Raw genomic sequence first — 23,757 nt, forward strand, 5'->3', positions numbered from 1 at the left:
CACGTTACCTGAATTAAACTCGGAAATATAAACCGCACTGTAAAAAATTATTTGCTGCCTTAAATGTTTGTTGAATCAACTCAGATTTACAAGTTATTTCAACTTTCTATTATTTATCTTGACTAGAGATGATTTGTTATAACTTCAGATAAGTTATAACTCATAAAATGAAGGTTTTTTTGTAGAAACTCATCACTTGTCAAGATAAATAATAATAAGATAAATGACTTGACAAAAAGGCAGCAAAGATTTTTTACAGTGTGAAAATGTAAATAACAAATCTGAATATATCATAACAAATCTGATTCAGTTAATGTGATAGTACGCTGTTTGGGAATTTATATGAACAAAAGTTCACTGGATTTAATATATCAACCCTTATTACATTAAACAGACCATATCCATCTGTTTTGGTGATGGATTTTTCTCTGTCATGAAAAGATCTGGATCCACTGATGTTTAATCACAGCAAAAACAGAGAAATTAAATGGCAAAAATCTTCAACTCTTAGATGTTAAGGAACTGATTTAGTGCTTGAGCTTTTAGAGGTTAAAAATGCTGAATCATATAATAAGTCATTGAAAGCATTCATCAAAACTTGGTTTAGTTATTAATGAATAAACCAATAGTATCTATTGTATATTTCAGTAAATTTTGAATGCTGATATTAAAGAAGATCCTTCTGTAAATCCTTAAGTATACACCAAATGTATTATGTCTGTCATATCTTTTATTTTAGCATTCCAAAGCAGTCTCTGATCCATTATGCCTCGATCATTTCTGGTGAAAAAAAGAAGGAAGGGGGGTTTTCGTTCCTCTCCTCCAATAGCTGATGTGCCATACCTGGGCATCGTAGGTTGGTCTGTCCCCCTAAAAGTTTCGACCCTGCCTGAAGATTCAGGCCAGGACGTACAACCAGATTCCCCATTCACGCAACAAGACAACACACAAGGAAGTCCAGATAATGGCTCTATAACAGGTAATTTAATACACATAGTCTTTTAGTGTTTCTTGTTTTATATTAAAAAGAGTCTAATTTCAATAGTCAATTAGTCATCTTGTTTTTATGCATGTCTCTTTATGAAATATTTTTGACTGTATGATTATTTCTTAATAATCTTTAATGTTTTCTGCAGATCCAGCAGATATCCAGTATGACTCTTCTGTTTCTCAACTACCCTGGTTACCTGTCAGCTCTAGAGATATAGCAGATATCCAGGAGCTTAATAGCAGAGATACAGACTGTTCCCTGATCAATTCTCTGAGAGCAACAAAACACTGCAGCTTATGTGGCAAGGTAAAACTGATCCTTGCACTGACAGATTTTTAAAATAAAAACTCTCATTTATTTTTTTAACACACTCAACAGAGGTAGCACTAAGTCATGCAGATGATTTTCCAGATCTTCTTGATCAGCATAAAGTTTTAAGCTTTTGCTGTATTTGGCCTTAAAAGCGTACAGAGAAAATCTTCTTGAATCATTCTTAAAACAGCTTTCTGTTAATTTTATATTTTTTTATTAGATTTTCTCTTCTCTTGCTCGTCTGGAGTCGCACGTGTACAGATCACACGGCAGTCATCACGGACGGTCTCTGACATTACATGAAAGCAGAGACCAACTGATGTCATGCAGAGTAAAGGTATAATAAATTAGTTCAATATCATAGCACTTTTCACAATATATTGTTGCAAATAATCTTTTCAGGAAACATTTATGCTGTAAAAAAATCTTACATTTGCCTTAAATTTGTTTGTTGAATCAAAAAAAGATTTACAGTCATTTCAACTTACTGTTATTTATCTTAGAGGAGAGTTGTTATATCTTATAAAATATAGTTAAAAAAACTTACTTTTATAAGTAAATAATAGTAAGTTGACAAGATTTGTAAATCTGAGTTGATTCAACAACAAAAAAATTTAAGGCAGTAAAGATTTTTTACAGTGCAGGTATTAGGGGAACAGAAAGAAAATTTGATAACTAAAAAAATAAGAATATGCTAGAAAAAAAAAACAAAAAGCAAGATAAATGTGCAACATATTTAGATAACAAACTATAAAAAAAGTGTCTAAAGATAGTGACTTTTCTAATGATATAAGTTTGCTAAATATCTCCCTCTTGTGCCCAATTCTGAATAGCCATCGGCCAGGCTCATTAAAAACACAAATTGATAATTTAATGTTGTGTCATAAAAAATGCATTAGAAAAAAGGGAAAAATATTTTTACGTATATGTTTTTATTTTACTTCAGTCCTTTTAATACAAGAAAGACTAGTAGACTAGTCCTAGACTAAGATAAATGTAAGAGCTGTCCAAACAAAAAATATCTTGCAGGGACATATCTTAAAATATATCAGTAACCTTTGTTTTGCCTCAAAATGCACACAAGTAATGTTTTTAGTAAGGCATGTTTGGAGTTATATTTCATAATTAAACTAAGGGCTAGTCCTGGCTTAAATTAATATCTGTCTAGGAATCGTAAACCACCCATATAACTTTAAAGATTTATTTTTGCATGTTTAAGGAACGGACATTTGAATGCAAAGAATGTGGAAAGATTTTCAAGCGCTCATCCACTTTGTCCACACACCTCCTGATCCACTCGGACACACGGCCGTATCCCTGCCAGTACTGTGGCAAAAGATTCCACCAGAAATCAGACATGAAAAAGCACACGTTCATACACACAGGTAAGGCATACAAATGTAAAGGAGACACACAAATGCTTATTTCATTAAAAAATGCTTGTTAACATGCAGCTAAGAATTGTGGTCTTCCATTATCATATACTTCACAATATATACTGTACTATAGCAGCCTATGACTTATATATATATATATTTGTGTGTATGTGTGATTTCCTTACTTTTCTTTGGACAATAAGATGTACTTTTTGTTTTGTTCAGGGGAGAAGCCGCATGTGTGTAAAGTGTGTGGTAAGGCCTTCAGTCAGAGCTCCAACCTGATCACCCACAGCAGAAAACACTATAGACCATTCAGTTGAACAGACATACTTGAAGCTGAACAGTTACTGAACCAAGAATGTGAATGTACTTATATTAGCTTTATAAAAAAAAAAAACACAAGAAGTATTATAATAATCATTCATGTGTATATATTCTTGTTTAAACCAAGCTCCATTCAAACACTGTCAACAAGGTTGTCAAAATAATCCACAGAATTAAAGAATGGACACTGAATTACAATTTTAAATATACAGTACATGGCTACAGTGATGCAGAGATGAATCAAGCTGTGTTATTTCAGCTTACAACATTGTAATTACATACAATGTTGAGCCTAATCATAAATCAACAATCTGTTAGCTGTATAAAGCCACTTGAAGATAATGTCTCTTGCTTTGATATATTAGTATTTAATAACTGCATTTACATAAACATTTAGCATTTAATTTTATGGGTGCTGTAGCATTATTTTATATATGCAAATTGGTGTAAAGACGCAAAGAATCAGAAAAGGTCTCATTTTTAATGTCTTGTCTTTTTATTATAGTTTGTATCTATTCATATCTTAAGGTTTTTGGGTCTCAAAACTCCCACACATTGGTCGTTTGATTATTTTACTTACTGTACTCTAAAAATGTGTGTTTAAGTCTTAACAGTGCAAATACGTTTTGAGCGTCCAGTGTCTTTACAGTGACTAAACAATACATTGAAATAAAAACTGGAGCTCTGGCTGAACGAGTGAAGATATAGACAGTTATTACTGTGAGACGAGACATTATGATCAAGTATTACTGAAATATGACAGTGTTTTACAGTTTTATTGTTTGTATTTGCTGAAGTGCCACTGTGCACTGCGTGTCAGAAATGAATAGTCTTCTCTCAAGACTTCACATTAGCAGGATCTGAAAAGACAAAGTGATGGAAGTAAATAAAATGCAAACAGTGCAAATACAATACAGCATCATTTCTCTGGCCAAAAATCTTGATTCAGAAATGACAATTATTCGACACAAGTTCGCATAATTGTGGAGTTCAGATGCAAAACCATCAAAGTGCATCCCACATGTTTTCTTGAGCACTTTTATCAAGCTTTTATGGTTAGTTTTAGTCATTTCCCTTTTATGGCAATGGAAAGTTAATTGGTTAAATTATAGCCAATAATTCAAATGCTTTATTTCAACAATTCTCACATGCATCTCAAGTTTGCATGGGATGAACGACGACATGTCAAAACGCCAGTGGATAAATGTAATCTTTTGTGCGCTTCAAGGACAAGTGCACAAATTGCCGTGGCATTTAGCGGATTCTGCCAACACGACAGGATTAAGCAGATTTGAAGCTAAAAGGTATTTGATGAACATATTATACATGCCAAGAGCATTCGGATAATATTATAATTTCTGACGGAAGTGACTTTTGCATCTGAGCTCCTCAATTATGGTTATAATCAGTGTTGGGGAAAGTTACTTTTAAAAGTAATGCATTACAATATTAAGTTACTCCCAAAAAAGGAACTAACTGGATTACTTTGTTACTTTTCATGGAAAGTAATGCTTACGTAACTTTTTCTTGGTTGAGGCTTGATCTCCTTCAGGACTTACAATTTCTGAATGCAGAACTTTTCAAATCACAAAAAATGTCAAGCTCTGGCCTGCCATCACAGTTTCTGACCCAAACTGTTCCCACACAGGGGTGTACGCATAGAGTATAATGTAACTACGTTCAGTTTAATTCAGTAAATTATTTTATCTAATAAACTAAAAAGGTAACTTGCATTACTTTAAAAAAAAAAAAGTAACTCTAATATTAAAGGCTAATTCCGGTATTTAACACTTTAAGTCTCATTTCTGGTTTGTTTTGGATGAACTACAGTGATGGACACAGAATTTTTGACAATGGGTCGTGTCTTGAGTTTTTGACTCGTTTAGAAGCGTCTCTTGACTGCTTCAGAATGGAAGTCAATGACCATGCACAAACATGTCATTAAAACAACACTTAACGTTCATTTTCAAAACTGTACTACTCACCGAGTGGTTTGTGGTGTTCGTTGATGAATATATTGGCGCAATGTATGATTTCAATCCGTGTTATTTGCTATAGTGGAACTATTTTTTCAGATACCTCACAACCGCGTCTATACTTCCGCTCTATATTTGAGTCTGAAGCGTTAGCACACTCCCGACCACTTGATGGCGACAACCACTTTGCCATACAAGTACGCTCGGTGTCTAGCGTATAGACAGTCACAATCGAGCTCAACTTCAAACCTAAGGCTGGTCACTGAGCCATCAAATATGGGAAAAATTTATTCTGAGAGAAACCGAGCGAAAAACTACAACCACATGTAAACAGACCCTTTTCTGTTTCCCAGTGGCGGAGTGATATATCAGCGAGCAATGAGTCTTCCAAGAGAAGTCAATGGAATTTTACAAAGTGCCAAATAAAAAAGACGACAGAAACTGTATTTCGCTACACAACTTGTTTTTAATCATCAACGAACACCACGAACCACTCGGTGAGTAGTACAGTTTTGAAAATGAACGTTAAGTGTTGTTTTAATGACATGTTTGTGCATGGCCCATTGACTTCCATTCTGAAGCAGTCAAGAGACGCTTATAAACGAGTCAAAAAGTCAAGACACGACCCATTGTCAAAATTTCAGTGTCCATCACTGTAGTTCATCCAAAACAAACCAGAAATGAGATTCAAAGTGTTAAATACCGGAATTATCCTTTAATGTGTACATTTAAAAAGTAATGCGTTACTTTACTCGTTACTTCAGAAAAGTAATATTGCGTAATGCATGTTACTTGTAATGCGTTACCCCCAACACTGGTTATAATTATACACAACACCAAAAAATGCTGGGTTATTTTCAGCCCATCATTGGGTCAGAAAGGAACAAATCCAACATCAGGGGGTCTCTGCAATATCCCCTTTCCTGGGTTGTTTTAACCCAAAAAGCAAAGTTGTTTTAATCCATTGTTGGGTCAAATATAAACATTTTCTGGGTTAATTTAATTTTTTAGACGGTTCCAGCATATAGCTTAAAAGTTTACCTTCAAAGCAGCCCTCAATACATGGACCATCTGAGGGCAGGCAAACCTCAGTTGAACACATAAAATAAATCTGTGACATGCAAGAAAGAAGCATAAACCAACCTCATATCAAAAGGCTCAAATCAATCAATAATAATAATTGTTGCATGTGCAAAGCCAAATAATTTCTACCTCCTCATCTGTTTGTAAGACGTCTTGGTCATGCAGGAACTGAAAAGTAGTGATGGTGAATCGCCGAGCGTGATTGATCAGAGTTTCTGCAGGGGTGGCAGGTGGCTTGTGTGTTGGAGCCTTGTCAAGAGAATTTGGGCACCTAAAAGGGTCGAGATGTTTTACATTACATACGCTGGCTTTTAATTTTAAAGACTGAAACTTTAAATTCTTGGACCTTTCACCCAATTACAAATTTTAAGCAACACTATGTAGGTTTTTTTACCTTTAAATAATGACTCTAAAGTTATTTCAGTGATAGAACAACTTTTAACTGGACAAATTGTACTGTTGCTGCAACCTGAGCAGCCTCCTAGCTGCTACAATCACACTCTGAAATTGGCGGTGGAGGGTAGAGCACACAGCCCCGCCCCTCCCCCTGCCTGCAGAAGAGTGTCTGATACCAGGCACTGTTGCACTTTTCAACCACATGGGGGAGCTGTAAGTCATTTTTACATGGAAACTACATAGTGTTGCTTTAAGTGAAGTCTTTTCATACCCATCATAGATAAGGATCCATGCAGATTTTGCAGAGCGTGGATAGGCAATGCAGTAATGCACCAACAGCATAGCAGTGGGGTCTGGAGGATTTAGCAAACGCACTTCCAGGTAAAGGGGTTTCCCCAGCAGCATACGCAGGGGCTGGTGGTATTGTGGGTAAAAGTCGTTGTAGTGTTCGTCTAAAGTGAAAAATCTGTTCTTAATACCCAGAAGACAAAACGGAAATCGCTTTGTTTGTTGTGATTTAAATCAAATGTAGATTTTCTTGAACATGCCATAAGATTTTACTACAGGTTTAAATAAATCTAAAAATGATTATATACACTCAGATTGCTCAAAATATTCAAATTGCCCATTAAAACAAAAAAACTTAACCAACCTTTTGCAATCCTGAGCTGAACCCCGAATACCCCCTGAGCTTTGATAGAAGGTCCGAGGGAAGGACTTTTCACCAGGTATCCCAGACTTACCACAGAGCCAGGAAAATACCGACACTCAACCAATAACCTGGAAACAGATAGGACGTGAAGTTTCAGCACGTTGTCCAGCTCTTTGCGAGTCAGTGCAACTGTACCTTACAGGTGAGTCTCTGGTAATGGTGCCATAATTTAAACTGACGGACTGCAGTCTATTCAGGATCTCTACCATGTAGATCACGGTTTTGCCCACCTCCTATAAACAGTCGAGATAGCACACAAACATCCTGAACATACATACATATATATATATATATATATATATTCTCAGACAAACAGGAACCACACAACACTTACATATCTGTGGACACCACATTCATCCAGAGGTATCTTGAACAAGGCAAAGTCAGCAGTAACTTTGTGCGGTGAGCAAGAGCTGTTTCCAGCAGTGACGAGGGTGGCTGGCGAAAAGGGCGGATTTGTGAGGGAGGAGTGAACCGAGAAAACAAAATGGCGATCCACTGTGCATTCTGATGGAAACGTATGATTAATCGAAAGTGTGCATTTACTCTCTTCCCATGGAAATGTTTTTGCCTGGTCTATAAACTCACCATCCATGGGATAAAAACAGAGCTGGGTATCTAACGAAAAACAGCAACCTTTGTCATAGCACTCTGTTGAAGATAAAGCTCCAGAACCACAGACCAGCTGTTGGTCAATGGCAACGTTGCACTCTAAATACAAAAATAAAACTGTAAAAAACAGTTTGGTGAAAACAGCATGCTTGAATGTCTTATAAAACACCAGATTCATACCCTGACTGACCGAAGCTTGACACGACAGCAAGGCCTCAAACGTGCGTCCATCCGATGTCTGATATTGTAATATTATTTTGTGCTGCCCATCCTGTTGATAATATCCAAAAGAGAAAGGTGTGATACAGACAGACACATTTATACAATCTGCACGAGATTACTGAATGACATCACAGACCTGCTGAGTCATGTGACAGGAAGAAAAAGGCAGATGGATGTTTATGGCACCTTCTCTGTTTCTTTGCAAAGAGTACCCACAATGACTTGGGGCTTCTAAAAGAGGCACGGCTCTCGTTTGTGTATTAATCCCACTGGAGGGTGCTACAAACAAAAAAATATAGATAGCACCAAGGAAAAACCAAGCACATAATATCAAGAGTAGACTTACAGTTAGTGTTGTAGTCAAGACCACCTAAACCGAGACCAAGTCATGACCAAGACAGGCCGAGACCAAGACAAGACCAAGACCATTGCAAGTCACTGCATTAAAACACTAATGATAAAATGTGGAATATGCATATGACTAGGCACTTCTTGTCTGTGTGTGCGTGCGTGCGTGTGTGTGCGTACAGTATGCGTCCGTGTGTGCGTGCGCCATCAGAGAAGTTGATAAAATAATCAAAAGCATTGCAGATATGTGGGAATTTATCTTTGTCTATAAGCAAATAAAAGTGAACAAACACTAAAGAGCTGAAATCAACTTAACCATTTATTCTGAACTGTCTTTCCATGGCTTGCCATCAACTTAACACAATGCAGGTGTTTTTAGTAATAAAATTAGAAAAACTGTCATTGGGAGAAACTTAAACAATGCTTAAACAATGCCAACATCATATGCCAAACCTGAATAAACTGCATAAAATGAATGATAAAAATAAATTTGTGATGTGTACTGCAAAAAATTATTTTCAAGAAAAAAAATTCTTAGTATTTTTGTCTTGTTTTCTAAAATAAATGTGTAAAAATATCTAAAAATTCTTAAATTAAGATGCGTTTTCTTGATGAGCAAAACTACCCAAGAAAATAAGTCTAGTTTTCAGACCAAAAATATCAAATTTAAGTGATTTTGTGAATAAAACAAGCAAAAAAATCTTGAACCTTTTTCTTAAACACTAAATTCAAGATAAATTCTTGAAAGTTTTTTTGCTGGTTTTATGCACAAAATCACTTAAATATGATATGTTTGCTCTAAAAACTAGACTAGTCATTTTGTTCATCAAGAAAAAGCATCTTAATTTAAGAATTTTTAAATATTTTTACTGAAAACAAGACAAAAATACTAAGAATTTTTTTTCTTGAAAATAATTTTTTGCAGCGAACAATCAGTTGTGGTCTTGACCGGTCTTAAAATAATATTCAGAGTCCTCTTTGTCTGAGACGGAGTAAAAATGCGGTCAATTCCAAGACGAGACCAAGAGCTTTAAAAAGTGGTCTTAAGACCGAGATCGGTCTCGAGAACTACAACACTACTTACAGATGTCATCATGCAGGGTTAACCTCTAAGCTAATTTCAATGCCTTGTTGCCATAGCTATTGCTAACAGTGAGCTTGCCTGAATCTCCAAACCGAAAATGTATTTTAAGTTGAAACTCACCTTCTACAGCGAGGCCAGATGTTGGTCCAGGTGGCACTCTGACACTCATATGTTGGCTAGAACAAAACACCTGAACTTCTTCAGGGGTTGGTCCAGCAGGATAATGGGACAAAGGTTTGGGTGTACCATAAAGAACAGGAGATTGCGTCTCTACATCTCCAAGGTACCGACATTGAAGCTGTAGGGTCCTGGCTCGCAGCAATGAGGAATCCCAGAACCTTACATATAGAGAGATCATGGAGGAGGACTAAAGGAAAAGATGATGGAGGTGATTTGTAAGATGCATACCCAAGCATACATTTCTTCACGTCAAATCTAGAATGCAAGCATACAGCATCAAGATTTTAAAACTCCCATTTAAAACAATGTTTTATTTAAAAACTGTAAATTGTCTCAAAAATGGCAGAATGCATCGTTATTTACACAAATTAATTCCCTAGTTATTTACCAACATGCTTGTATGAAGATGTTCTTGTGATAACTGAGGGCTCACCATTTGTTGTGTATGGCAGGCAGGCAGTGGAGACGAGAGCACAACAGCACCACCTCTGGAGATGATTTTGTAATTACATGCTGATGAAACAGCAGCAATGGAGATCCAAGTATTTGTCTTCGTATCTTCACATAGGGACAAAACAAGCAATTATTGACTTTAATGCCTGCAAATAGACACGTTTAGTGGAATTACACTATTATAGCTCACCTTTGACTTTAATAGAGTCTATTTGGGCATAGGGCAAAGTTGCTGTCATTTTATTCCTTATGCAACTAAGTGATGGAGATGAGATCTTGGGGGGAACTGAAGGAAAGATTGGAAGTTGGGGAAACAGGACGTTTTGCATAACAAGGGTCGGAGGCACGTATGTAGGTTGTGGAAAGAAAGCCACCTCTGGCATTGGTTGGATGGTTGGTTGTGCAGCAGGTCTCATTAATGTCTGATGATATTGGGGGTTCAGAACGGGGGACTGAGAACAGAACATTTCAGGGTATGGGGGACAGGAAATTTGATATGGTGAATAGTGCAAGGGTGGCATCACTGGGTGGTACGGTGCAATAGGAGCCTGATGTTGGGTACCATGAGATATGGGAGAAGCAGCGGCAGGCAATCGTGGTAGAGAAATATATTGTTGTGTGGAGAAACCAGGGTTGTCTGGAGGTGCCTGGAGACGTACGGGAACCGGTTTTGGTTGTTGGTAAATACTGGGTGGGTACTTTTGTTGGATGGGGTACAAGCTCTGAACATAATTAAGAGGTTGTTTGCTATTGTAAGGAAACTGAGGTACCATTGGGGGTTTGAATATTTCTGGTTTAGGTGGCATCATAGGTGGCTGCTGCATGGCATTAGCAACAGAAGTAGGAACATGAGGAATTAAAGGTTTTTGTTCCAATTTTGGCTGTTGATAGAATGGAGGAGATTGAAGGTTGGGAAGAAATGGAGAAAGGTGAGGGTGTGGACAAGAAAGGGTGAACTGCTTTCCATCCACAAAGATTACAAGTCTGTTCTCTCCATCCTATTAAAATACATGAAAAACAAGAATAAAGTGCAATGTAGAAACATACTCCCTCCATTACTTTGCCATAGATACAATGCACTTTACTTGGAAAAGGAAAATCATATAAAACAAAAACATGAAATTAAAGTACATAAAGTTGGTGACAGACAAAACATATTCTTACCACCGAAATCACACATCTTGAGGTGAAAGCAGTATGAAGAACGACAACATCAGGGGGAGAATTTATGCGGTATGCACACGTCTTGGATAAGAGAGGCAGTACCTCCCCATTCACTGTGAACAACCAAAAACAATTATTACATTTGGGGAATTTTTTCACCCATTGCTGATATCAACCTTCTGCGAAATTGAGATTGTCTATAGACGCTATAGGGGTGCGCAGGGTAAAAACTAACGCGGGGTTAGATGTAGCACAGACTGTTTATATTGTTGAGCATTTTGTTTTTCCATGTATTTTTATCACCCTGCCAAAAGATATACACCGCAAATTATTGGACATGTATAATGTTTTTCCAGAAAGTTATTGATGAACGAGTGTTAGGGTGGCATGCAAGTACATTTTTTCATCATGTGTTTTTTTTTTCGGTTTCTAAGTTAGGTGTGTAAGATACAAACTCCAATGATGTCATATTAATCAGTGTCTTGTTGACTAAAACATAGCATCGTTTTGAAATATGTCTGCAGCTCTTAGCAACTTTTTTGGAATATTTGAAAATATTTTGACCCAGTGGGCTTAATTTTAACGCTGTGTTACAACTAACCCCTCAGCACTTATGATATGAAAACCGCTAGCGTTAGAGTAATTCCTACTGTTGTTTTAAATAAGCTACACACGAATGATCGCTGGCTGCCAACAAAATAAATGTGTCTGTCTTATCAAAAATCGTGTGTCAAATTGATTTTTGTTTATATCTTTAATATTGATTGAATAAGATCACATCAGAGATTGAAATCATAATGAAATGAATGGCTAAAATCAGACTTTGATGCTCATTATCTCCGAATTTGATTTTGAAACTGTAGTATGACTATTACAGAGTGGGTCACATATAAAAAATGTTTTGTCATAATTGTGCTGCTTTTTCTCACATATTTAGACATTTGTATCCATTTATAATTGAACTATTGTTAGAAAAGGTCTGGATGAATTAATACAGTGTGGATACCTGCCTATTATAGACAGATATATAAACAATATCCACTTCAAGTATATATAGACATTGAAATATATGCCTTTAAACTTAATTTTTATCAAGTGTTACAACTAACCCCCTGCCTGTTACAATTAACCCCACCTATGGGGTAAGTTATATCGTTTGCACTTCTGTCACGTTTTGTGTAATTGTCCAAGAATGGTAAGTACTAGAAACAAACTTCAAATGTTCATTTGTAGCAGAGATGTGTGTGTTGCTTGTGTAAAAATAGAATTAATCAAACTCAAATATTTTATAAATGATTGAGCCAAAACCAAAAAGCGTTAGCTTGTGCCACGCTCTCCCCTTCTGACTTTTTAACTTGCCAATTGTGCGCATTAAAGAAATGTTAATGTGTAGTAACATTCTTGTATAAGGAAGCATTAAAATTAAATCCCAGCGTCTGACTCCATATCAATGTGCAACGTGCTTACCCATAACTCTGTGTTTCTCAACAGCATCTTGAGCACCTTCTATTTGAATGATCATGCCAAAGTAGGAACAGAGGACAGAAGAAGTTGGTTGTGAGGTCATCTGTGTCATGGGGCAGGAGATCTTTACGGGTTTGCCCCACCACAGCAGTGAAAGAACATGAAAACCATTCTATGGGGGAAAGGATTTAAACAAAGATGAAAAAAAATATTTAGGTTATCACTTTTTCTACATATTACGTAGTAGGAAAATATTTTGGCGTAACAAACATCAGTAATGTCAGAAAAAAAGCCTTACTGTGGGCTCACATTATAATGTAACAGTTTTAGGGCAGGGCGATATATATCGGGGGGTTCTTTCAAATATCAATATTGGCTTTCAGAGATCATGCATCCTGCCTTTAAACATTTAAAAGTACAACTTTTAAAAGAATAAATTACATATTGGGCACCTCCTGTGTGATGTAGCACCCATCAAACGGGGCCATTAGCACAAGTTCTTTCCATGTAACTCTGACAGTGTAACCACAATTTGCAGGTAACTGGTACAAATGTACTGGGGAAGCATCCGCTGTGAATGAATGAAGACACATATTTATCTGTAGATACAGAAGATCATTAAACTGATAAACTTATTAAACATTGGTTAGCAATTAAAATATTACGTTTCATGAATACATCGATCCTTACCTCTGTCCACAAGGATGTGGGTGAATTCTTTCCTTTGGGCTGTTAGAGTCATTGCATCTCCTGAACAATGCACTGATGGTTTTACAACAAGCCACAAATCTGTGTCTTGAGGGTTAGACCTGTGTTGAGATATATACATATTCCCGGAAGTCCCTGGTCCCTCAAATGCTGTGTGAGAAACACAAAGGGGCAGTTTCCAGGAAAGGGTTTAGGCTAGTCCATGACTAGGCCTTTAATAAGTAGCTAGGTTTTACAAACTTTAGTAGTTAGTTTTATATTAAGATTATGTCAGTACAAGGTATTTTAAATTAAGGCACCGGAAACATGCATTTTAGTCCGGGACTAGAATAAAATACATTTATATTTTTAAAACAGAAAAGAACGAACCTGCGCTGTCCGCTTGAAATCTAGGGTCGGTATGGAAAGCTCTTTTGTGGAAACGTCTGATGAGTGAACTGTTTTCATTGGGCGAGAAAGTAGGTAAACTATCGTTGGGTCGCAAAGAAAATTCATACATGTGTTTATTCTCTTCAAGTGGCAGCGTTTCGTTGTGTCGCCCACTTGAACTTGAATTTGTGGCGTTAAATTCCAAACCGGCGCTCCGGAGTCCTCGTGAAGATCTAGTTTGGTCTGCCAAATTGAAGTCATAGATGCTTCTTCTAGAATAGCCAGTGGCTTCCTTGGCGTTTAAAGATCCACAATTGAGATGAACTGCAACTGCTAATAGTACCAAGATTGTAAATAACTCTTTAGTTTTGCAAGACATCGCCAGTTAGGCCTACGCGTTCCGATGTTACTGCGTACTTAAGCACGCACAGGAAAACTGCAAATCTAATCAACCATACTAATATAGACCACCTGTGTAAAGCTAAACAAATTAAACTGTGTTTCTACTCTAAAGCAGTTAAGTATTTGCTTAATTTCTAGTCTTGGACAAAGATAAAATATCACAGTAGCCTACTTATAATTTGAATTCAAATTAAAGCAAAAATAGTCAGGAAAATGTTTTGATATAATTGTTAATATATTACTTAAATTATGTTTAATATTTTCTTCCCTTGATACAAATTTCACTATTAGTTGTTGAAGTTCATTTATCTTAATTTAATGTTTTTTTCCAGCATTTACCTTATGGGAACTTGAAAACAGCAGTTAAGAAAAAGTTGTGTTTTCTACATAAGAAAAATTCCTACGCTGTTTTCTAAATAAAATCATCTTGAATATTGTAAAGAGCATTCTGTGAAAAATCTAACATTGATATATTTAATATTGTCTGAGAAAGATCATGAGCATAAACACTGAAATTTAGCCTGCCCATATTCTAAAATGGTGCTAAATATGCAAAGCTCATAATCATAGGGGAACCATTTTTAGGACTACAGAGCACCAACACCTCTGTGGAACCATAAGTGATGCTAAATCATGACTATAGCACCACATATGGTTCAACATTGCACAGTAGCTCTACACAGGTTTTACATAGGTGGTGTTAGCACTTAAAATGGTTCTCCTATGATTACAAGCCAGTGAACCACTATTAGTGCTATTTAGGGCCAGTATTTGTCTAAACTACTTCATCAGCTGTATGAATGCTTCTGAATGCTACCAAACATGTTAATATTCCATCATTAATTTTATTCTGTAATTATTTGCTTGTTGGATTTTTGTCTGACATTTATCTGAAATACTCAATATTCAAATATTCACATAAGAGGTGCTAAACCTTTTATTCTGGAGGGCCACAGTCCTACAATTTGGCACATTGCTCGAAGTCCTGGTCCTAGAAGGCCACTGTCCTAGAGTTGAGTACCATTCACGGTACCTGAAACCTTTTTGTGGTACTTCATGTATTAACTAAAACATTTCAGTAAAAAATTAATCCAAAACTTAACATGTTGCTATTTATTTAGAAATTTTACGCACTAGACAAAATAAACCCTCTCTCTGTGTGTGCGCGCGCGTGTGTTTTACGGAGTTCATTGTTCAGTTTATTTGAAGTTTTTTTGTGTTCGTAATAGATGATGTTCAAAAATCTAACGCCGAGAAGATTTTTTACAGAAAATATTTTTTGCACGCACACACAAACACAAATATGCTTTTATTATGGAGTTATACTCCATAAAACACAACGTACAAGCCAGAATTTAAGCTTTGTTTTTGCACAAGGCTACTATAGGGTTAATAGTGCCACATGGTGATCAACAGTAAAAATGACATTTGACCTCTTAGCAAAAGGAAAAAACACCAACATTCAAAAATGCATGATAATAAGATGTCATAGCTCTGCAATCATAAAATGTGGTTATAATGGAAGTCAATGGGGCAAAAACAGCCACTAACAATAAATAAGGGAGAAAAAAATATAAAAACTGATGCTACACAAAAACTAAAAATGCTTCAATGCCAATGTTTTTACCAATATTTGACATGACCAAGACTGTGAAAAAGGTTAAAAAAAATCCAGGTTACAATCACTTTTTATATCTGTCATTTTGTGTGTGTTTTTCCCCCAAATCAGTGACACCACTTATAAACTTGGCAATTAAAGAGTTAAAATCATGGAATTTTTGTGAAGATTTGGTAGTTTTGATCAGTACTGAGGTTGATTAACAGATTTATGTAAAATAAAATTGAAAAATATTCATCTGATACATTTTTATAGCCGTTGAATTTAGTGGATGTTTTCATCCACTAACAACACGAAAGGTAGTAAATTTGAACAATGCAAAAGGGTTAAAGGTACCGAAATTTGTTGTGGATTGATTGCAAATTGGTACTCTGTAGTACCGACATAATTTGGACAGTGCTTTTTAAAGTACAGAGCTCAGTACCCAACCCTACTGCCCTGCAGATTTTAATTTCAACCCCAATTAAATGCACTTTAAAAATCTCATCAAAATATTCAGTATTACTTTGAAATGAATGTTTGATTAATGTTAAATCTAAACTCTACAGTCGCTCTCCGGGAGCAAGATTAGAGTTTTAAGATTATGGGGTGGTTTCCCGGACAGGGATTGGCTTGAACCAGGACTAGGCCTTAGTTTAAGGAAATATAACTTGATTGAACAAACATGACTTACTATAAACATTTTGTTTTGCTTTAAAAAGCACACACGTAGAGCATTGATGTATTTTACATTTATTCTAGTCTAGAACTAATCTAACCCCTGTCCGGGAAACCGCCCCTAAGAGTTAAGCATTATAGAATTAATAGAGATTTCAAACTAATGATCAGTTTGAGTACTTCTCAGTTTGTTTCAAAATGAAGCTTCCAAATAAAGAAGAGCACTGCATTGAAAACACAGAAAATACTAAATCCCTTATAAATGTATATGCTACAATTTAAAAAAAATAATACATGAACAATGAGAAGTCAGCAAGTACAGTTTACAAAACATTTATTGTATCACACATGATTTATCAAGTTACCATCCTTCTTAGAACAGCTTTTCAAAAGGTCAGGAAAGTATCAGCCTGAAAATTTCACATCAAAATATTATTACTTTATGACAATCACAAATACTACACACAAACCAAAACCACATTTTATTTGCCAGTAGCAGCAGCTGGAGGCCTGTAGAAATTGGACCTTAGGAGCGATGCTCTTCTTGGATGAAGCGCTCCTTCGTTGGATATGAAAGACCTTGATCGTAAGGTAGAAGGACCTTGATGGTAAGGGAGCTGAGGAACTTGTGAATTCCCTTCTACAGGAGGCAGTGAAGGTTGTGGGGGAGTTGGAGGAGCAGACTCAAGACGACCACTGCCTGGTAAATCTGGTTCCTGCAAACTAGCTGAAGCTAAAGACCGTGGTCCAAAACTCGGGCCAGTATATACTGTCTGTCCTGAAGAGACATCACCTGCAGATGCTTCAGATTTTAACGGTTGATATGGGAATCTGGAATATTGGCCGTGCCTGTACGGTGAACGACTTGAATCGTGTGAGCCAGCAGCTTGCATAGCAAACCCCCGACTGAGATCAGGAGTTTGGTAGTATTGTGGCTGGTAGGGCTTAGCATCTTGAAAACCATGGTGAGGACGATATGGTCTCACCTGAGATTGCGTATTTACGGGAATATACGGAGAAGCAGGGTAATATGGCTGGGGTTGTAAAGATTGCGGTACAGTACGCGATTCTTCAGTATCAGCTTCAGGACTTGCAAACTGCCGTTCTGAATATGGTTTTATCAGTGGTGCTGCAGGTGCAAGCGGAGAAATATCTGTTTTTTCATACCCGTATTCTGGATACTGAAAGGGCAGAGTAGGCTGAAGAACAGGATTTTGTAGGTTTTGTGGCAGAACCTCTGGTTTTTGACTGTCATAAGAGCATAGATAATACCCAGGGGGAAGAAACCGTTTTAAAGTGGACAAAGCCTCGTTTACTTTATGCTGATAAGCTGGAGGTAAGTTAAGACTCTGGGCTGAGACTAATTGCTGGTATTGTGCAGAACCTGGGACTAGTGCTCCCACGCGTGGATACTCTTGACTATAAGGCTTAATGGGAGATAATCTTGAACCAGGTTTTTGGAATGGATATGGAAACTGCAAATTTGGGTACAATTGAGGGTATGGTGCTTCACTGACTGGAGCTGGGGTGGGAGCTGGGGTGGGAGCTGGGGTGGGAGCTGGGGTGGGATCAGGGATAAAAGCAGAAGTGGTTTCAAGAATGGGATCAGGGGTGGGATCAGAGATCGGAAATGCTGGTTTACTATGATGGGGTCTATGAGGCATTGCAGCCTGCCATTTTGGTATGGGGACTGAAAAAGGGAAATTTACTGCCAGATTAAAGGATCCAGGCAAAAGTGATGAAAGAGGGGATTTATTTGGCATCCGGTGACTTGATGGCCGCAAGGGTGTTTTAGCAGGTATAACTGCAGTTCTTTCTGGTTGCCTAAATCCTTGCTCCGGATTGACAATTTCACTGCCTGTTGCTGCAGGAAGAAAAGTTAGTGGCTTTTGGTATACAACAGGTGGCTTTTGTGGCTGTGCAGTCACAGGAACCATTGTGCTCGTGACCGGAGGAATTGGTTCATATGGACAAAACAGGGACATCATCTTGTCTTTTGATCTGACTTCAAGAATGAAGTTTCCATCCTGAACAAAAAAACATTTAGGTCACTTTAAAGCACCACAGTTATATTCCAGACATCATTATTTTGTTAAAATTAAAATGTGCACTGTAAAATAGGTAACCAGTTATTTTTTACAGTGTGGTAACTCACCCTCAAGTTCACACCACAGCTTGTGTATGGAATCAAGAAGGTGAGCTTTCCCTGACTAGATGGCTCTTTCTGCCAGCACTGTGTAGCCACATAAAGCAGAGGAGCCCATTCTCTATTTACTGCAAGTGAAAACCAAATCTCAACCATCAACACTTTGGAATCAAGCATGACCATAAGAGCAAGTCTCTATAAAGCACTGAAACAACACCTACATGCAACAGACAGTACATCTGCTGTCCCTTCACCAACAACAGTCAATTCCATTGCATTTCTCTTACAGATAACCACAGGAGGAGCCACAATCACAGGACAGGACAGTTTCATATCTGTGCCATACCAGCTCAGGAACACCACATATTCAGCTACCTGTTAAGTTTAAACAAGTGACAAAAATCAACATTCAATATTCTAATACTGTGGATATTATGTTTAAGATGAGGGTCATCATTCTAAATATTTGTGATTAATATCTAGCATTTAAACTGAGGGGGCAGTTTTTTGAGCCAAATGGATTTTGCATGCAACCACCAAATCAAAGTATCTATTAGTGTTACTTGTCTTTAATTCTGTTAACTAGGCACAATATTAACAGTGCTGCATCCAGAGATTTTCACAGTTTTGATCACGTTACTTTATTCAGACGGCAGGCGCTGCATACGTCAACATCATCTGTGGGGTCACAGGCTCCTTGCTACTGCATTTTGTTATCTGAAGAATTAAATCATCGAAAACCCCCTCAACACCCAACTCAGTAGAGTATGTGCAATTAACCAGCGTACACGGCCTCTAATGATTTGTTTTATATAAACATACATGTTTAAAAATTTATATTAAATTGAAACTAGAAAATAAAGTCTAGATTACAGCATTATTTTTGCAGCGAACGTCACAATCAATCACATGACTGTTTTTCATTTTCGTTAAAGGTGGGGTACATGATCTCTGAAAGCCAATGTCGATATTTAAAATCCCCCCCCCAAAAAAACACACCTACCCCAATAGAATCTGGACCTTCTTTTGATAGACCCTCACACACACACATGCAACGATGTTGGTTAGTAGACATGCAACAAGTGTGTTTTGGTACTCGGCCCGACTCGCTTTTCCAAAGTGTTTTTCAAAAACCATGTTTATATACTTAAAGGCGGGGTGCAATGTATTTAATAAAACCACATTAAATTAATAACGGTTGCTTTGCAAATGCATTTACAGCACAATTGAGCAGCATTAACGGTAAACAGAATGCATTTCAAATTCAACTTCTGGCAATAATATTCTAATTGGTTGAATTATTTAATATAAAATTTTACATAATAGTCAGTCAACACATTTATTATGGAGGTTTTTACATAAAAGCAGGGAGGTGAAATTGATAGAAGTGTAAATGGGAGTGCCGAGAAAAAAGACTGAATGCTCCATATTTCTTTTAATGCTTGTGCAATCTGTGCCCTTAAAAAAAAAAAAATGGTGCATGTCATCCCTGGTATTTTCTCCCAACTTTAACATATTTCATGCACATAAAAAAACAGGCATTCCCTAGAACAGTGGTTCTCAAACTGGGGTCCGGGGCCCCAGTTTTATGACATTTTGTAAAATACATTAATTTATCATGAATTCTGTGAAATTATTAAACCTAAAAAAATAAGGCAGCACTACTTTTCATAATTTAATGTTTTGTTTAATTAAAATGTGAAGTTTTAGAACTGTTTTTGTCATAAATTTTCTTTGAGGGGCCGCGAAACAATGCACCGTACACAAAGGGGGCAGCACGCTGAAAAAGTTTGAGAACCACTGCCCTAGAAAACCATAAACTTCAAATTGTAAATCAATATTATAAAATTTACTGTTAAAAAAATCGATGTATGGAAATGAGAACTTGATGTTAACTTTTAACCAAAACGTTACGGATTGGAGCTTTATCAAGTGTCGCAAAAAAGATCTTATTCAAACCCACATGAAAACTACTGTATACTTTCATTTTGTTGGGACATTTACAGTAGGTTTTAATAGAATCCAACACATACAGTAGAGACCATTAGAGTTTCCATTAAAACCAATAAAATTCCCATTAAAACCATTACATCCAATAGAACTTCTGTGATGGTTTCTATCGTTTTTTGTTTGGTTTTTTGAGCAGGGATAGTAACACTTCAAAATATTTACTTCAGTATTAGTACTAGTGTCCCCGCTGAAATAAACAGCATACCAGCAAGACCAGCATATGTTGTGTTTTGGTGCTGGTTTGCTAGTGAACACCAGCTAAACCAGCATAATTCTCATGCTGGTTTGATGCAGCTTTTTTCAGCAGGGGAACTTCAATATTTAGCCTACTTTGGGCAAAAAAAAACACTTTAGTACAAATAACTAGATAATATAAAGTAGGCTAAACGAAGTATTTCTCATGTGGATAGAACTTAAAATGAAAGAAATTGTACCTCTTGTTTAACGTAACAGCTTTCGTAGCTAAATTGCAGGCGGACATCGGTTTGTGTGGTTTTGACCGACACGCCACAAAAAGCCGCTAACTGACCCAAGAACAGCTGATCTCCAAGCGCTATCAGAAGGCAACACCGCAACAGTTTAATTGAAATACCAACACAGAATATAGTTTGACCGTTTTACTGACAGAAAATTGTAGATCAAACTTTCACTTACGTCCATAAATTCGGAGGTTTCTAACATCTGCGGGACTTAAAAACAGCGTCAAGAATCGGTCGCCACATTCAAACGGTGGTTTGGCGATCTGAGCTGGTTGTGACATTCGGAAACGTCCGTCGGTCCTCATGCCTACAGATCTCAAGCTTCTTCGCTGCTTTGAGTTTTGCCAAATAGATGTTAAGAAGTCACCTCTCGAGACTTTGTTGCTCACGTCATCACAGAAAACATCAAGAACAACCAGTAACAAAATGCAAAGGATTCGGAGTTTATGGCACTTGTTCATTTTGAATACCTGTCCCGTTCAACATAAGCTAAATTACATAAGCATTCTGGGTGGTTTAGTATAATATTCTGTTTGCACGAGGCAGTTCTTATCAAGACATGAACGAAAACATAATGCGGCAGCCTTCGCTCCGCAGCAAAAGTTACTTCAATCAAACAACGCAGCTGGAAAAAACAAAGCTTGTCCTGCAACGCTAATAATTAGGATGGAGCCGCCTCCTTGTTATAGGACACGGCTGATATTTATTATCTAATAACATCTTCAAATGCGGAAGCCCATGCACGTCATGGCTAGAAATAAAATGATGGTAGTTCTTTATTATGCTTTTAAATCTTCTTATATAAAAAGGGTTAAAACGGTTAATAAAAGATAATATTCACATATCCACATAAATATATTATTTGTATAGTGACATACACCAGCCACTTTGTTGGGATCTATTGCTTATACAAAATCGCTAATGAGCCAATCACATCATGGCAACAATTAACTCAATGCATCAATATGTGATGAAGACAACTTGCAAAAGAACCCCAGAACGAAGGAAAAAATAAAATAAATATTAGTCCTACAGAGTGGTAATTTCGATAATACCTCCATGATAATATTTTTCTAGAGCAATTGTAGATCTAGAACTGCAAAACCAAACAAGAGGGCTAGCTGCAGTTGCCTTGCACTGTTACAGGCTTGCACTCTCAGGGAATTTTCCAAACACCATTTATGCACCCTTGAGGGCCATTCGCCATTTGTATGGGAGTTCCAAAAGAAAGTGAACCTCTGAATTCCTTCATGAAAGGCCCTTCCAGAAGTTTGTTAGCGAAGTGTAAAGATGCCCTGTCCCAAATGACGGACTTTCTGTAGGGTGACCATACGTGCCATTCTTCCCGGACGCATTCCGTCCAGGATTTCGGTGGGTCTTCTGGAAGTCGTATTTGTTGACCGCATACGCCATTCAGTTAAAAACATAAGATATACAAACGTAGTTTCATTCTTACCTTAAAATGTAACGGTGGCTTTTCTGTAATAATAATAATAATCCTCTATGACGTATGCGGTTGACAAATACGACTTCCGGAAGACGAACACAAAATCCTGGACGGGATGCGTCCGGGAAGAATGGCACGTATGGTCATCCTACTTTCTGTCTTGTGGCCTTAAACTGCGCATGCTCGCTTAGTCTACGAGTCGGTAAGGTGTCCCATCTGTCATTTTTAAAGGCGCTCTAAGCGAATCTGTGACGTCCCTTCCTGTAGCTAACTCATCCCCTCCCTTCCGTCCCCACTCCCAAATCATTCTTGTCGTTTATTGGCTGGAACACTTTGTTATGTTTCGTTGTGGTAGATTTGATCACTCTGTTTTTGTTGCAGTTTGCGAAGCCTGGGCTGTCTGCAGAGACCGAGTTTTTTTACAGTGTGTTCAAAGGACATGCAGCTAGCAGATAGTGAGGAGATGTTTACTGTATGAAACAAAAAATGTTTTATGGCCTAAAATGCGTGAATTCGCTTAGAGCACCTTTAAGCTCCGAAGTGTGCTCATCAGCACCCCTTTGAACCCTTGATGCCCCCCTGCTGCAGGCTTGCAAAAGAGCAATCAGACGACGGATGGAAGGAGTTCACACTGATGGGCAACTTATCTTCCTATTTCCAGGGTGACGCTTGAGTCTTTCCCAAAATACGACTCTGATGTGTCCTCATGGACTCGCATCAAGTCTGCACTACATGATGTCATCAAAGTGTGGACTCAGAGGAAGTCCTCATGTCTGGAGTGTGCCATTTGAGACAGGGCAAAAACATGCCATGGTCACTTCAAGGAAGTAAGTTCCGTTTGTAATCACGTGATCTTGGGTAAGGAGTTTTCTCAGTGCATTTTGAAGAAAATGTAGTGGGGGATTTCGATTCTATTTACTTTTGCCTACACTCAAAAAAATGATACTTTAAACGAACACAATTTTATTGTGGACAGTGGTTCCACACAACACAGTTAGTTTTTATTAACATTTAAGGGTTGTTTTCAGTCAATGCCAAATTCTTTTGTTGCAGCAACACAATTGAATAATAAATAACTAATGTGAAGTGGTAATGTTCAACAAAATTATCTTAGTTACTTATCCATAACTTAAGATTGTTACGTTTTCTGAACATGTGTTTAACTTGTACAAACTAATCAAATATTTCTTGCTTGTCCAAATCAAGAGTAGTTTATTCATA

General features: G+C 37.2%; 4 protein-coding genes and 1 long non-coding RNA gene across 5 annotated transcripts in view; 2 read left to right on the forward strand and 3 right to left on the reverse strand.

The window, feature by feature from the left end:
• The window catches only part of LOC135785875 (EVI5-like protein), a 58,019-nt gene extending 54,979 nt beyond the window's left edge, over positions 1–3,040 (forward strand). The window contains exons 22-25 of the mRNA XM_065295500.2: positions 1,137–1,297; positions 1,524–1,640; positions 2,523–2,688; positions 2,905–3,040. Of these exons, the coding sequence (XP_065151572.1) occupies positions 1,137–1,297; positions 1,524–1,640; positions 2,523–2,688; positions 2,905–3,002 (542 nt within the window). The 3' untranslated portion in view covers positions 3,003–3,040. The remainder of the gene's footprint in view (positions 1–1,136; positions 1,298–1,523; positions 1,641–2,522; positions 2,689–2,904) is intronic.
• LOC135785885 (adipose-secreted signaling protein-like) overlaps positions 1–23,757 on the forward strand; it is a 260,005-nt gene that overhangs the window by 207,620 nt on the left and 28,628 nt on the right. The window lies entirely within an intron of this gene.
• LOC135785876 (zona pellucida sperm-binding protein 4) lies at positions 3,734–10,467 on the reverse strand. Its single transcript, XM_065295501.2, has 13 exons — positions 10,263–10,467; positions 10,053–10,177; positions 9,560–9,806; positions 8,144–8,286; positions 7,966–8,056; positions 7,762–7,884; positions 7,508–7,680; positions 7,309–7,406; positions 7,114–7,241; positions 6,733–6,913; positions 6,195–6,336; positions 6,024–6,093; positions 3,734–3,866 (listed from the first exon to the last, which is right to left on the reverse strand). The coding sequence occupies exons 1-13, from the start codon at positions 10,453–10,455 to the stop codon at positions 3,844–3,846; spliced, it is 1,737 nt and encodes a 578-aa protein (XP_065151573.1). The 5' UTR covers positions 10,456–10,467; the 3' UTR covers positions 3,734–3,843.
• On the reverse strand, positions 13,159–14,154 carry LOC135786159 (uncharacterized). The gene is made up of 3 exons (XR_010546874.1): positions 13,778–14,154; positions 13,391–13,558; positions 13,159–13,271 (listed from the first exon to the last, which is right to left on the reverse strand). It is a non-coding gene; the product is annotated as an uncharacterized lncRNA (long non-coding RNA).
• LOC135786158 (uncharacterized) lies at positions 16,832–21,701 on the reverse strand. Its single transcript, XM_065295849.2, has 5 exons — positions 21,265–21,701; positions 21,045–21,163; positions 18,822–18,975; positions 18,610–18,728; positions 16,832–18,481 (listed from the first exon to the last, which is right to left on the reverse strand). The coding sequence occupies exons 1-5, from the start codon at positions 21,548–21,550 to the stop codon at positions 16,937–16,939; spliced, it is 2,223 nt and encodes a 740-aa protein (XP_065151921.1). The 5' UTR covers positions 21,551–21,701; the 3' UTR covers positions 16,832–16,936.

The sequence above is a fragment of the Paramisgurnus dabryanus genome, chromosome 4 (genome assembly GCF_030506205.2).
Source record: "Paramisgurnus dabryanus chromosome 4, PD_genome_1.1, whole genome shotgun sequence".
NCBI classification, from domain to species: Eukaryota; Metazoa; Chordata; class Actinopteri; order Cypriniformes; family Cobitidae; genus Paramisgurnus; species Paramisgurnus dabryanus.